Source organism: Alnus glutinosa, chromosome 14 (assembly GCF_958979055.1).
Source record: "Alnus glutinosa chromosome 14, dhAlnGlut1.1, whole genome shotgun sequence".
Taxonomy (NCBI): domain Eukaryota; kingdom Viridiplantae; phylum Streptophyta; class Magnoliopsida; order Fagales; family Betulaceae; genus Alnus; species Alnus glutinosa.
The window spans coordinates 3,954,989-3,969,334 of NC_084899.1; the positions used below are offsets into that span (position 1 = coordinate 3,954,989).

At 37.4% G+C, this 14,346-nt stretch overlaps 3 protein-coding genes across 3 annotated transcripts; 1 reads left to right on the plus strand and 2 right to left on the minus strand.

Moving 5' to 3' along the window:
• The first annotated feature begins 1,664 nt into the window (after positions 1-1,664).
• Positions 1,665-2,733, plus strand: LOC133857438 (uncharacterized). The gene is given in 1 exon segment (XM_062292705.1): positions 1,665-2,733. A coding segment is annotated over 1 exon segment (417 nt). The 5' UTR covers positions 1,665-2,186; the 3' UTR covers positions 2,604-2,733.
• Positions 2,734-2,968: 235 nt separating this feature from the next.
• On the minus strand, positions 2,969-5,116 carry LOC133857437 (probable xyloglucan endotransglucosylase/hydrolase protein 26). Its single transcript, XM_062292704.1, has 4 exons — positions 4,860-5,116; positions 4,329-4,429; positions 3,867-4,060; positions 2,969-3,602 (listed from the first exon to the last, which is right to left on the minus strand). The coding sequence occupies exons 1-4, from the start codon at positions 5,032-5,034 to the stop codon at positions 3,191-3,193; spliced, it is 882 nt and encodes a 293-aa protein (XP_062148688.1). The 5' UTR covers positions 5,035-5,116; the 3' UTR covers positions 2,969-3,190.
• Positions 5,117-9,421: 4,305 nt separating this feature from the next.
• On the minus strand, positions 9,422-14,346 carry LOC133857534 (aldehyde oxidase GLOX1-like). Its single transcript, XM_062292801.1, has 4 exons — positions 13,882-14,346; positions 12,714-12,874; positions 10,889-11,460; positions 9,422-10,020 (listed from the first exon to the last, which is right to left on the minus strand). The coding sequence occupies exons 1-4, from the start codon at positions 14,344-14,346 to the stop codon at positions 9,422-9,424; spliced, it is 1,797 nt and encodes a 598-aa protein (XP_062148785.1).

Consider the following 14,346-nt stretch of genomic DNA (forward strand, 5'->3'; position numbering starts at 1 on the left):
CGGTGGAACCCCAGGTATTCCTCGGGGCACTTCAAGGGGGCCCCACGGGTGATCCAACCACGACCTTGAACTTTTTTTTTTTTTTCCGGTGGGTACTCTATACCACTTAGCACTTCTCCTAGATTATCCCTCTTCTTTGTCTCAAAACTCAACGCCCGAGTTGGTTCGGAACCCAAAAACGCTCGGAGCGTCTCCTCTTGATTTATGAACTCCTCGGCTATCTCCATGAACTCATAAAGACCACGGGGTGGTTTCCGAGCCAAATCCGCCATTAAGGGCCCATCCTTCTTGATCCCCTGGAATAGGGCACAGTAAACAAATGCCTTTGTAGCATCTTCGGTGGCGAGCCTCTCTTGGTTGAAGCACATGAGAAAGCTCTTCAACGACTCCTCGGGACCTTGTCATAAAGACATCAAGGGCCCTACAGGCTTTTTCTGCACTATCCCGGCCATAAACTGAGTCAACAACATCTTTCCGAAGTCATCGAAGTTTTTGATGAACTTCGGCAAAAGATTCCAGAACCTTTCTTGGGTGCTCCCCGACAATGTGAGGGGGAAGACCCGGCACGCAACCTCATCTGGCACCTTGAGTAGGTTGAGGTGAGCTCTGAAGCCATCCAAGTGTTCAATCGGATCTCTGAGTCCGTGTACACCGAGACTTCGGGAATTTTGAATTTCTCTGGAAGGTGGTAGATGGCTACTTCATCCGCAAATGGTGAGGCTGTTTACTAGGGAAGCCTTCCCTTTATGTCACTGCTAAATTGCATCAGCCAGGAGATCACAGTGTCGCTCTAGCCTTGCGATCGCCTCCTTTCGCTTCTTTTCTTTTCGAACGTCAAGGATTTCTAAGCCTCCTTCGTCTTCATTCCTTTCTCTAGCTCCTCCGCGATCTTTCTGGTTCTATTTTTCCTTAAGTCGCCCATCGGCTTGACTGTCGTGTGTTCATGCTTCACCGGGTGTCGTCCACGCTTCTTCCTCCCGCCTTTGTAAGGCATCATCTCTAGCCACCAACTCCTTCTCCAGTTGTGCAACCTTCCTGTGTAGGAGGTCTATGGTGACCTAGGGATTATTCGAAGTCCTTGCATCGTCGTGAACATTGTTATTCATCCTATGATTTGCTGAGCCAGTTCTCACCATCGCGGATTTTTCTTTTTGCAGAGAACGTTGAAACGTTTCCACAGTTTTAGGTATGGTGACGTGTCGGCTCTTGGTAGGTCTTCTAGGGCGCTGATGCAGGGACTTGCTCCTCCTTTGTCCACAGATCAAGGGCCTGCAAAACAACAAAGGTGTGTCGGGGTTGGTCGGCCGAGCCTCCTCCGATGCTTAAGTCAGTGAGAGCTCTTATGAGAAGTGAATAAGAGTATTTGTTCAGCCCCCTTTTACCTGCTCGTCTTATCGTATATTTATACTTCCCTTTGAATTAGCTGATGTATGGAGGATCCCTATTTGCCTGGATTGCTGACCATCCGATGTGAGGTGCAGAGTGACTTGGTACAATATGAATAGTGACTAGACCTGACGCCCATCCTTACTTTCGGCCGAATTTGACCCTGTTGAGTACTTGGCTCAATAAATATTGCAGATCCTAATAAATACTAGAGATTCCAGAATCTCTACATCCGTCAGGCAGGCGACATTCTTTGCTCGGTCGCCAATCTTCAGTTACTGAGAATGCATGCCCGATGAGATGATTAGTGGATCTCCCTGGATATAGAGCCTGGTACCTGGCCTATTATCCATCCAACTGCTCCTCCACAGTCGCAATATATCGGCTCGGGTTCAATTTAACCGTAGCTCTTGTCGGCTTGGAGAATTATAATTCCCCAACAACCTTTTTTTCCTCTTATTCTCTCTCTCTTTCTCTCTCTCTCCTCTTCTTCTTCTTCTTCTTCTTTTTTTTTTTTTTTTTTTTTTTTTTTTTTTTTTTTTTTTTTTTGGTGTGTGTGTCTTTGCAAACACGGATATAGTTTGAAAAATAAATAATCAGCAGTGATGTTTGAAAAAAATATCCTGCAAATTTTGACTTAAGTATTTGTGCAAATCTCAATAAGTTGTATGAAAAGAAAAGAAAAGAAAAGAAGAGAAAAAGAAACAGAGAGATTGATGGTGCTACGGCCACTTCTCAGAAATGTGATCGAGTCTTGACTAATTCGGCAGCAACGTAGAGCAAAGATAGCGCAACGGAGCATGATCGGGGACGTAGAGAAGATGGTGGCAGTGGGGCTAGTCTGGGGCGCCACCAACGCTATCATGCGCCGCGGCGCGCTGCTCTGGGACGAGGCCCTCAAATCCACTTCGAGGCCACCACAAGCACAAGAACAAGCACCGCCCCACCACAAGCTCATCGCTTCGCTCAAGAATTGGCTCACCCTCCTCTCGATCTGGCAGTACTCGGTCCCCTTCTAGATAAACCTCTCGGCCTCCGCTACCTTCTTCGCCATTCTAAGCCACACCCCCATCTCTCTCACCGTGCCCGTCACTAATGCCACGACGTTTGCTGCCACGGCCGTCTTCGGATTGCTGTTGGGGGAGAAGACCCGCGTGGCCCACGCTTTGATTGGTACGGGTCTGATCGTTCTCGGTGTTTGGCTTTGTATTACGTGATGGCTTTTTTTGAAATTTGACTAACCCTGAACCCTTGGTTTCTTTGTTGAGAAAAGTGGGGAAAAGAAGGAATTTTTTTTTGTGATCTTTGTTAAATTCCTGTTGGGTATTTTAGTTTATTGTGGGCATTTGGCTTTGTGTTGTGTGATTTGAATCTGTGATTCTTTTGAGATTGCATTCCGAATTAATCCTATGTTTGTCTATGGTTTCTGAAATATGAGTCTGTTTCTGAAACATTCGTTTGTTGCTGGTAATTTGGATATTCTATGTTGACTGGCTTGCCATTTTGATGTCATTTTCTACTCTTTTCATTGATTTGTGCTGATGAAAACAATATGGCTCTAGAAGTTGCATTTGTTTCAAACTTGTCCCGAAAAAAGAGAAGAATATTGCATTATTTACTGTATTCGATAGTTCAAAATTAGCTTAGACAATGATAACCCGGTACAAGGAATACATTTGATAAAAATAATTGAAAAGCAATAACGGGGAGCGTTTTGATTCAAACTCAATGAACAAGAATAAAAGCAATACAAATGAAAAACAGACGAACATTAAAGTTTATATCTTGATTGCTGGGCCTCATGTTAGAATTGTGGTTTCGAACATTCAGGAGCCATCTGTCCATTGAACCTTTTATAATCTGTGCAGTAGTTGTAGATCATGTAGTTATCTTGGACCCACTGTAACTGACCCGACTTAGCATAACCCAACTGTTTGTATATGGGCGAAGTCCACCAGTTAGCGGGATTGGTTTCAGAAGCACATTGACTAATGCTGATAGGTCCTTTCCATTTGCAAGCCCTTGGCCTAAATTGGCTTAATCTTGCTGTGAAGGGTGAACAGGTCCAGTTGATCTTCTCCAGCCCCCCTCTTGTTGCCCAGTTATCCGCATTCCATATGCTGGAGTAAACTTTCATCCCTTGCTTGCTGGGGTACGCAATCCCCTCATTCTCATAGTTTCTGAAAACGCGTATTGGTATACTATCGACATACCACCTGAAATTATAGTGATGAATTCAGAGTCTAGGAACAGGATGGGTTCCTGGATTAATTAGGAATTGTGAATATGGGTGGATAATATACTGAAAAAGTTGGAATGACTGGTAGTAAAAATTTGTTAAAAGTTTCAGGAGGAGAAGAAAATAAATTTCTGTTGGGGAAAGCCATCGACGTTTGAAAAGTATATCTTTTGTCTGAAACAACAGAAAATAATGATTTGTTTTGTAAAACAGGAGGTAGCAGCCTGGTAAGTTTACTTACACAACTTCAGTGGGGTTCCAATGTATGGTGTAGTTGTGGAAATCAGCAGTTGGGTCAAACCAAGGGTAGAATTGCTGCTCCTTGCTTCCATTTCCTTGTGTGTAGATGTTAGTGTGGATAATGTAAGGTTGTCCCGAAACATTCCCTAAGAACTCATAGTCTATTTCGTCATGGTTGCTCCCACTAGAGGATACCTGCAGAAATTTTAGTATGGAATGTTAGCACTTTATAAGTTCCATTTATTGGGACTTCATCAACCCAGGAAATATTTTAAGAAAGATGGGGGAAGATTTGCACTATAATTCTTTTCGCTGGGATTCCCATTAACCAGAGTTTTCCCCTATCAGATCAGGAGACAGATTTGATTTTATGAAATACATATACGTTTTAAAGCTCATTTGACAAAGTTGATAAATTTTCATGTTTTATAATCCCTTGTTGTCGTTGATCCAGTGAACTTACGTAGTAGGCTGTGACAGTTCCAGCAGAGTTCCCTGGTACCAACTTCATGAGCATTTCAATGCTTCCAAATAAGAAAGCTTTCTTTGATTGAACACGACTGCCTGAATACCAAAGCAACAAGATAGTCTGGTTAAACAGAGGAAAGTCAATATTTATATGAACTTTTATATGTTTCATTAACACTTTCTGTTATAACCTGATCGCTTACATGCCTAATGCACCTTTTCATAATTGCATTGTTATGAATGGATTAATCTAATTCCTGTAGGAGCTTTAACTGAATGAAGTGATATGATCATTTGGCTCAAATATACTGGTGGCATTCATTATCTATTTGCTGTATATATGCTTTCAGATGCTGTATATGTAACATTTTGTAATATGCTGTCTGTCTGTATTTATTATCTATGTGATTATGTATATGCTTTCAGATGCAAAATGTAGTCTTTCTAAACAGGAGCATGAAACAGCAGAAGATAAAACTCAAATGAAAAATTCAATAATTATAGGTGACAAGCAGATTATGTTTACCGGCTGTGTTATCCAACACAAGTTGAAGATCATCGCCATTTCCTAGGATTGCAGACTGACTGTTGGCGCCCGGAGTGAAATACATACTCTTGGAAAACTTGGCATTGACAAAACTTTGATCAAGTGCAATTGCAGAGATGAATAGAGCCATTAACAAAACCTGTAACCTCGCCATTCCAATTCCAGTGAATAGTTATCCTCTGTTTTGTGTCAAACACTGGTGGTGGAATGGGGATTCTCTTTTTGTCTTTGGTTTGTGACACTGACCGCTATATATAGCTTATAAACAGCACTATGACCTGCTAAGATGCACCTTTTTTCCTTGATATTGACCCTGTCACATATGTCAGAAGGGAGAGCCTGGTGTTGTATTGTCCTGTTCAGCTTCATTGAGGAAGACTTTTGTAAATTGTAAGGTTTGCTTACACGTAACTTGGTCATGCAACAATTTTCTGCTCTGATATTATTAATTAGGTGAATAATAGTATTTTCTAACATCTGCATATTTAAAAATTCACCGATTTCCAGAGACCCTTCCACATGGATGGATGCCATTGGAAGCATAAAAATCCCATGTCAACAAAAATGGGAATCAACAGAAATGATTTTCATTACTTTTGTTTTAAAAATAGCATTATTGTATTTTGTAGGTGGTAGGAATGTCCGGGTTGTAAAGAAGTGTTTGGTGGCTTTGCTGCCAGCTGGGACACGGCTTGAGTTGTATGTTTCGTGCATGGCACTAAGTAGGGCTGGCTCACGATGACATCCCAACTCTCCTTGGGTGGCCTGCCCTCAGTTGTAAACATCCTATGAAATTCGATTTATTTTATTTTATTTTGAATTGATGAAATTCGACTTTGAACCATATTTCTTTAATCAAGATTCAAGAGAATAAACCCATATATCAAATAAATTTAGAAATTCATAAAGTTTAATCCTTATAAAGTTGAACGTGTTAAATGTTTGTTTCAAATTGAAAACCTGGATTAATTTATAATAGAAAATTAACAAAGTCACAAAAACATAACCAACTGCAATTCATCATATTCCCAATAATAATACTACTTCTCTTCCATTGCAAAATACTTTTTTCTCATCATCAACAAATTTTCCCAGAAATATTTCTAATACATTGAAAAATTAAAAAAAAAAAAAAAAAAGTGTGCTCAAAAGTATGAGAATGCTGATACATGAATTCCAGTTAGCAGAATTGGTAGTTTTTTTAAAAAAAATTTAAAATTTAAAATTTTTTTAAAAAAATGAATGAAAACATCTGGCCTAACGGAATTTGTCAAAACTTCTAATATCCCATTACTCTCTCTCTCTCTCTCTCTCTCTCTCTATATATATATATATTGGCTGTATAACCATTCAAGACAACTTTTAACTATACCCACTATAAAAGCCAATTTTAACAATCTTAAAAGTACCTAAATGAATCTTGCAAATATTCCTAACGATCAAATAACATATTACCACACAGTGCCTATTTCTCTCGTATTAACAAACAAGCTACTCGAAAACAAATTCAATAAAATCCCAAAAACAATTATAAGAAGAAAAAAATAAATCATAATCCATTATAAAGCCTTGAAAGCCAATGTCGTCCACCAATTACGTACGTAAACAATATGTATTACACAGAAAAAAAACTACTCAATGAACAACATCGAAAACTAAAAAATCGGCATACCTCGTACTAAAAATAACGATAAGAAACTCTCTCTCTCTCTCTCTCACCATCATTTTCTTGAATTCAGTGTAAAATTTATAAAAGAGGAAATAATCAATTTTAATAAAAAATAATATATAAATTATAACAGAAAATAAGGACGAAAACGGAAGCGAAATAAGAGAACCACATAAAATAAAGACAAAAAACGAAAAATGAAAAATACTAACAGAAAAGAAAATAATTGTTTTTTCTATATACTTTTTCTGGTTCTAATGAAACCTTGGAAGCTAATGTCGGCCATCAATTAAGCACGTAAAACATGTGTATTACCTAAAAAAAAAAAAAACTAAAAAACTACTCAATAAACAACGATGTAAACTAAAAAATTGTTATGCCTCGTAAAAAAAAAAGATAGGAAACTCTCTCTCTCTCTCTCTCTCTCTCATCTTCCTTAGATTCCCTTTTTATGGTTGGGGCGGACAAGCTGACAACCCGATCTTGTTTACATAAGATTCTATGATGATTTGTGGACAACCCTATGTTTTAATTATTTGTCAAACCTAATCAAATAAATGCAATTGTTACTTAAACGCATGTTTCACTAATGTAAGAACCTAAACGCACGTTTCACTATTTTTATTTTTTTTTAACCTAAATGCATGTTTCACTCATATAAAACCCTAAACAAACATTCCACTTAAAAAACAAAACACTCGTCGCAATTTTAGCCAACTCTCTTAAAGATTCAATTATTGTGCGTGAGCGTGTGGAAATATGAAAAATCAGTTCCCATAACCCATTATAAATATATATAGGTGCAAAAGTGAGTCCACGGCTCAACATGTATATATAAGCTAATCAGCCATTTTTATGTGAGATGTGAGCTCATTTTTCCTTAAAATTTCTCTTTCTTTATTTTGAAAAACAATTTCAATTAAGATCACGTCTAAAAGCATATGCATAGCTTTTCGCAACACTTGTGAATTTGCGGGCAAATTCTCTCAAACCTAAAGAGGATGATGTAGATCGAATAGCTCATAATTGCATGATGAAGAAATTTGAGGAGAAAAGGTGGCGTTTGAATGACATCATCTCTCATTCGAATGGGATTGCAAGATGTTCTTCAGGATGAGTTCTCTCAAAAACTCGATCGCTATGACGATCGAAGCTCATTCAAGCGCTCTCGGAAGCCTTGATTGCAGTAGTGTTTATAGGTCATTCGAATTGTGTCCGATTCGTAAGTCTTGCTCGAATGCGATATTGCAGGGTAGTTTTGTACTTAATTTGTTTTTATAAGGCTGCGACCCTACTTCTATTTAAACCGAATAAGGATGGCTTGGTTGCCAGACTTCAGTATTTACTTGAATGCTACTGTCAGTACATGCAAAGAAATGATCAAAAGGCTAGGGTTGTATTTGCCAGAGAATTGGGAGTTCTTATCGTAATGCATGACTACTTGAGTAATTCCAGGTACTCAACTCTCATCCTGCTCTCTTTCTACTGGGCTGATTTGACATGCAGTGCCCATAAGCCTTTAGATTTTATTTTAATTCTTTTTAATAAAGGCTGATCCAAGGGTTGATGAACACTAACAAATTAGCCCAACGAGATAAGAGTTGAATATGTAGCATTACTCTTGGTATTTTTCATTATTTTTCAATAAGAAACACATTAGGAGGGCTTTTTCTTCTGTTTTATGCAATCCCTTGAATTTTCTTAGTTTTATAGAAGAATTATGAGTTGTGTGCTTGTGAATTCAGAGACTCACTACGCCACGCTATATCACTATACATTGTCTCTTTGCAATTGGTAAGCATCATCCTTATTATGTAATCAATCATGCTTAATTAGTTATCTATAACTAGTTTGAAAATTGTAAAAGGTCTGACCTTATATTCTAAAGGTGATAGCGATTTTAGAATATAATAGGAGTAATCCTTTTTAATTAACTCGGAGTTACCTTCATTAATCTATCATATCTTAATTGATTGGCCATATTCAAAAAGTTCGACAAGATTAATCTATGATGTTTTAAATATAGAAACCCAACCATTTTCTGCCAAGTGATCTACACGTACGGTGTGAAAGCTGGAAAAACATTCTACGCTACTTGGTCATCACAACTTTTCTTGGTATATTTCGTGTACATTAATAATTGAGTCGTGCTATTTGTAATTTTGTGTCATTATCTTATTTCATTAATATATATATATATATATGTTTTTCGTGATACCAAAGGTTGGAATACATTATTTTTTTAAGTGAAACAGAGAAAATTCATTTTATCGTTAAGCATATATGGTGCCACACGTACCGGTGTACATGATGGAGGTGACGAAATCACGGTTTTTCATTTGGAGGGGGCCAAAGTATAAATGAGATAGAGATTAAATTTATTTCTAGTAGGGGGCAAGCTTAATTTTTAAGCCTAAAAGTACATATATATTTAACTTAATAAAAAAGAAAAAGAAAAAAACGAAGGTGTATACAAGAGTCCGTCCTTGGCCGGTTACATCAAAATATATATATATATATATATATATATATATTATAAATATGTAAAATCTAATTTGAACCATAAAACGAATATTTCATTTCATCATGATATATGTAATCCCATCCAAAGAGGGTTGACATGTACATGTAAACCTGGCACCTTTTTTGTTTTCAATCTGATCAGTTGAAATTGATCAATTTCACTATTCTCTTTTAATATATTCACTCTATTCTTACAAAATTGAATAATCCCGAAAAAATCATAAGGACACGCATTGCACAACGTTGGCACACCATGTTCGACCGACCACGTAGAGAAATACGAAACATATATAGCTAGCCGTATCAAACTTAGATCAAGAAATACGAAAGAGAAAAAACCTTCGAAAATCTACTTGATTTGCACCCACATTCCCTCGCTCGGAACTCCACGATAAACCATGAAGAGTAGGTAGTACCCGGGCGGAGCAACCGCTCTCGTAGGTGGCGCCATCACCTCAACATTGTGAACACCTGGCAGCAAAGCCTGTTCCACGTCAACCTTACCCAGAACAAGCAGTCTTTGATTCATGGAGTAGCCGTGCGTCGTAAAAGGCGGGGCATACATGGTCACCTTGATGTCACTCTTGTCCACAAACAGAGTAGCAAGCTTAAACTGCACCGAGAACTTCTCTCCGTACGCTAGAGTGGCCTCCGACGACTCCACCATGATTTCCGGCCTTTGAACATCCAAACCAGGATCCAAAGACGGCGGTGAGAATTTCTCTATCCTCATCTCGGTAGGGTACTTGGCTGTGAAGTTATACCCTGCATTAGGATTGCTACCTCCGACTAATATCCTGCCGTCGGGAAGCACCGTCGAGGCAGAGTGGTACATTCTTGGAATCTTGCTGGGATTAAGCTCCTTAAATCTTTGGTTCCTCGGCTTATCAGGACTATAAAGGACCGGAGTGAGGTTGGGTTCATCCGCTAAGTACCAACCCGCTGTACCTGTTAAAATATAAATTAAATGATTAAATTTATTTTTTTCTATTCGCTCTTTTGAGATAAGATAATAATTTAACATAATATCATAACTAAATGTAGAGTGTTAGAATATAAATTAGAGTAATTCTACATACCTAACTCTTATTCACTAGCTAGGTTAATGTGATTGTGCCTCTCAACCTTTAAATTTTTTCTCTTTTAATAAAGGCTAATCCAAGCTAGTGAGATGGGAGTTGAAATTAAAGGAGAAACTTCACTTATATATCCTCCATGATGTTTTGACATTTTTACGCAATCATACCTTTAAAATTTAAAAAAGTTACAATGTCAGATTATCATGTTTTAAAATTTTGCAATGCCACCTCTACGTTAGGATTTAATGTTAAATCAAACGGTTAATAGGTGAAATGTCATCCCTACCCCCATAAAACTTATAAAATACAAAATTACCCTAATTTTTTTTTTGTTGAAATATGAGTATTTTGGCATCCTCATTTAGAATTTAATAAGAAATTCTAACGAATAAGTGACATTGCAAACTTTTAAAACGGAAAATGTTAGATTTACAACATCAATACAACAACTGCACAACAACCTCTCACATGAGGGTGGGTCCCATACACTGGGGCCCACCCTCATGTGAAGGGTTGTTGTGCAGTTGTTGTGATGGTGTTGTACAAGAATCAAATCCTCTTTTAAAACATGACAATTCAACATTTTAACTTTTTAAATTTTAAAGGTACGATAACAAAAGCGTCAAAACATAATGGGTAATTAAGTAAAGTTTCTCCTGCATGAATTAAAATAATTAAATTAATATCTTATTATCCTCATAAACTTTTAAAATAAAGGATAATTAATTTAATACTACCTCGCTTGGCACCATTAAGAATGAGGAGGTCCCCAGTAGGAAGAATGAGCATATCACCCATAACACGCGGTGTAGGCATGGTCTCTTTCTTCCACATGGGGTTAGGCTTCGTGATTTGAAGCCTGTTGCAGTCTTGTAGTGCCGGAATGAAGGTTCCCTTCTGGGCTAATCCGTAGGCAAAAGGCTTTGCACCGCCGCAAACGATGACCTCGGCCTGGATGACGTCGGCGTTCTGGACGTAGAGCTTTATTGGGAGGAGAGCGGACATTGCCGAAGCCGGGTAGTTCCGAGAGCCGCCGTCCAAGACGGGGAACTCACGGATGATCTTGTTGGTCTTTGGGTCGAGGAGCACCGAGCGGTTGTTGGCGAAGATGAAGACGTTGCCGTCGGTGGAGAGGTGGACGAAAGGGTAGAGATTGTTCTCGTCCAAATCGCTGGTTTCGTCGAGAAAGGGAAACTTGATGGCTTGGGGATTGGAATTTCCTTCAGGCGGTACGTATTCGTAGCTGTATGACCTTCGGCCACCCACCAAAATGAAGCTACCATCGGCGAGGGTTGCTTGTGTTGCATACCTTAAGCGGGAAGCCACAAAAACCTTTATTAAAAGACACTGCAGATATTTATCTTCTCAAATTATATTTAATTATTATTATTATTATTTTTTTAAAATTTTCAATAAAACCTATTTCTTATACTCTCGCAAACAAAGTTTAGTATATAATCGATCTGTATAATACGATTAATTAAAAAGAAAAAAAATATTACTTATCATTTTCCGATCCCCTATCAAATTTACTATTTTGAAATGGCACTCTTAAGTCTAATTTGGCCTATTATTATTTTGTTGGATTATTTGTAATATTTACATGTTCACAATTAGGGGTGGCAAATTGTGTTTGGGTCGTGTGTCGATTTTTATAGGTATAAGACTATATATGTTAACCATAACCCGTCTCATTTAATTAAATGAGTCAAACCTTTCAATCCTAACCCGCTAATTTTATATCAGGTTCGTGGCAGGTTTGCAGGTGGTGCATGTAAAAAATTAGCAGTCTTAATGTCGTGTGTCGAGTTCAGATCATGTCAATACATAGGTATAAGACTATATATAGGTAAACCCTAATCCTTCAAATTTAATTAAACGGGTCAGATCCTTCAAATTTAACTCACTAATTTCGTATCGAGTTCGATCGTCATTTCGAATTCGAGAGTCGTGTAAAAAATTGATAGCCGCATTCACAATATATTCAGGTTTGAATTCATTAATTAATATCCTCGATCTTTTATTTTGAGGGATAATTGTACTGTTGGTCCTTGTGGTATGCCATAATTATTTTTCACTCCCTATGGTTTAAAAAGTGCATAGGAGGTCCCTGTGATATGCAATAATTACAAATCGATCCCTATAGTCAAATTCCGTTAAAAATTTTAACAGATTCCGTCAAATGTCACGTCAGCGCCACGTGTCGCCATCTTGCCACCCCTTGCCTGCCAGTTTTTTTTTTTTTTTTTAAAAAAAAATAAATAAATTTATTTATTAATAAATTCATATTTTTTATGAAGATAGACACGTGTCGCCATCTTATTAGCGACACGTGGCTCTGACGTGTAGGGCTAACAGATTCCGTCAAAATGGTGGACGAAAAATCGACTCAGAAAGTAAAACGTAATTATTGCATATCACATGGACTTCCCATGCACTTTTTAAACCATAGAGAGTGAAAAATAATTATGGCATACCACAAGGACCAACGGTGCAATTATCCCTTATTTTTATTGGCCTCTAATTACTTGTTTTAATTTTAATCTATATATATATACATACCATCTTGAATCTGCGAGTGCAGTCGGGTATTCTTTCCAATCGCAGTCGTCGCACGTGCGCATGTATCTAACAGTTCTTGCTCCTCTTAACCACCCACCGGTACTAACCAATGTACCGTCTGCTGCAAGCCCTCCCGATGAGCACCATGGATCCCACGCAACCTGCCACCAATTAATTAGTTAATCGAGACAAAAATGAAAGGGAAAACCTAATTCACTTAACCCATCTGGATTCTTACCCTTTTTGTAATTACTTTTTTAAACTTAAAAAACTCTCAATTTAGTGTATCAATCTTTCAATTTTTTTTAATTTTACACGTCCATTAAAATTTTCCTTTAAATCATGTCAAAATTCTCAAAATACTATTTTTCAAAATTTCAGGCGTGAGTATTTTTATAAATTTCGTTAAATCTTAATTGACCAACATCTAAATTCTTACAATTTTTTTTTTATTTTTTATTTTTTGGCAGAACTTCAATTATAACCGCTGATATTTTATCATTTTTGAAAAAAATGTACACAAGCTTTAAAAAGTGTCAATTTAGGGTATCTATCTTTCAATTTTTTTATTTTTTATTTTTTTTTAAATTTGAACAATCATTTAGAATTTTCAGTTAAATACTGTCAAAATTTTCAAAATACTCATTTTTTTGGAAAAAAAAAAATGATAAGATTTAGGTATTGGTTAGAATTTAACTGAATTTGCAAAAATACTCATGTCTGAATCTTTGAAATTTTTTATAATTTCTTTTATTTAAAAAAAAATAAGCACAGATGTATTTTGAAAATTTTGATAAGACTTAACGAAAAAATTTATCGGAGAGTTGAAACTGAAAAAAATTTAAAGAATGATACCTTAATTAAATTGGTACTTTTTAAAGTTTTGGTACATTTTTTCAAAAGTAATGAAAGATCAAGGGTTATAAGTGAAGTTTTTCTTTTTCTTTTTCTTTTTTTTTTTTTTAATAAAAAAAAGAGGGATATTTTGGGAATATTGATACGCCTCCACAAGGATTTAACGAAAAATCTTAACAAATGTGTGAAATTGAAACATTGAGAGTTTTTAAAACTTAAAAAGTTAAAAGGAAGGGGTTAAAGTGAGGTTTCCGGAGCGAAAATGAAACAAAATCACCTTTCAGAAAAACGACATGAACGTAAACTAATGAACCTTGAGTGGTCTGATTTGTGCCGTGTCAATATCATACACCACTGCGTGACACCAACAATCCTCCCTCTCAGCCCCTTGATCTGTCTTGAAGGGAAAACATTCTCCGTTTGGCAATCTAATTGTTGACATGTGGAAGGCGGTGGCATCGTACATTACAACCTTGTTGTTGGGAAGTAAATTCACGTGCATGGCATTGGCTCCGGAGTCCTTGGAAACCAGCTCCCACAAACCTTTGTAGTCTGTCTCCAACGGAGGCTTCCCCCCCGGATCGTTCACCTTAAAAATATCCCTGTCGTCGTCGTCATCGGATCCGGCAAAAGGGTTTCGGATTGTGATGCCTGGAAGATGTAGCTTCCCATCCTTGCCGTTGGATCCTCCGAACACAGGGTGTGGGAAGAACATTTGGGAATGCGCGGTGGCAAGCAAGAGTGGGAAAATAAACAAGATTCCACGCAGGGAGGCCAT

Coding starts and splice junctions, on each gene's coding strand:
- LOC133857437 (XM_062292704.1), bottom strand. CDS start 5,034: ATGGCGAGGTTACAGGTTTTGTTAATGGCTCTATTCATCTCTGCAATT. Junction 4,430..4,859: donor TGTGTTGGATAACACAGCCG/GTAAACATAATC, acceptor TTTGGTATTCAG/GCAGTCGTGTTCAATCAAAG. Junction 4,061..4,328: donor GAACTGTCACAGCCTACTAC/GTAAGTTCACTG, acceptor AAATTTCTGCAG/GTATCCTCTAGTGGGAGCAA.
- LOC133857534 (XM_062292801.1), bottom strand. CDS start 14,346: ATGGCCTCCCTGCGTGGAATCTTGTTTATTTTCCCACTCTTGCTTGCC. Junction 12,875..13,881: donor CACAAATCAGACCACTCAAG/GTTCATTAGTTT, acceptor AATTGGTGGCAG/GTTGCGTGGGATCCATGGTG. Junction 11,461..12,713: donor GCACTCGCAGATTCAAGATG/GTATGTATATAT, acceptor TTCCCGCTTAAG/GTATGCAACACAAGCAACCC.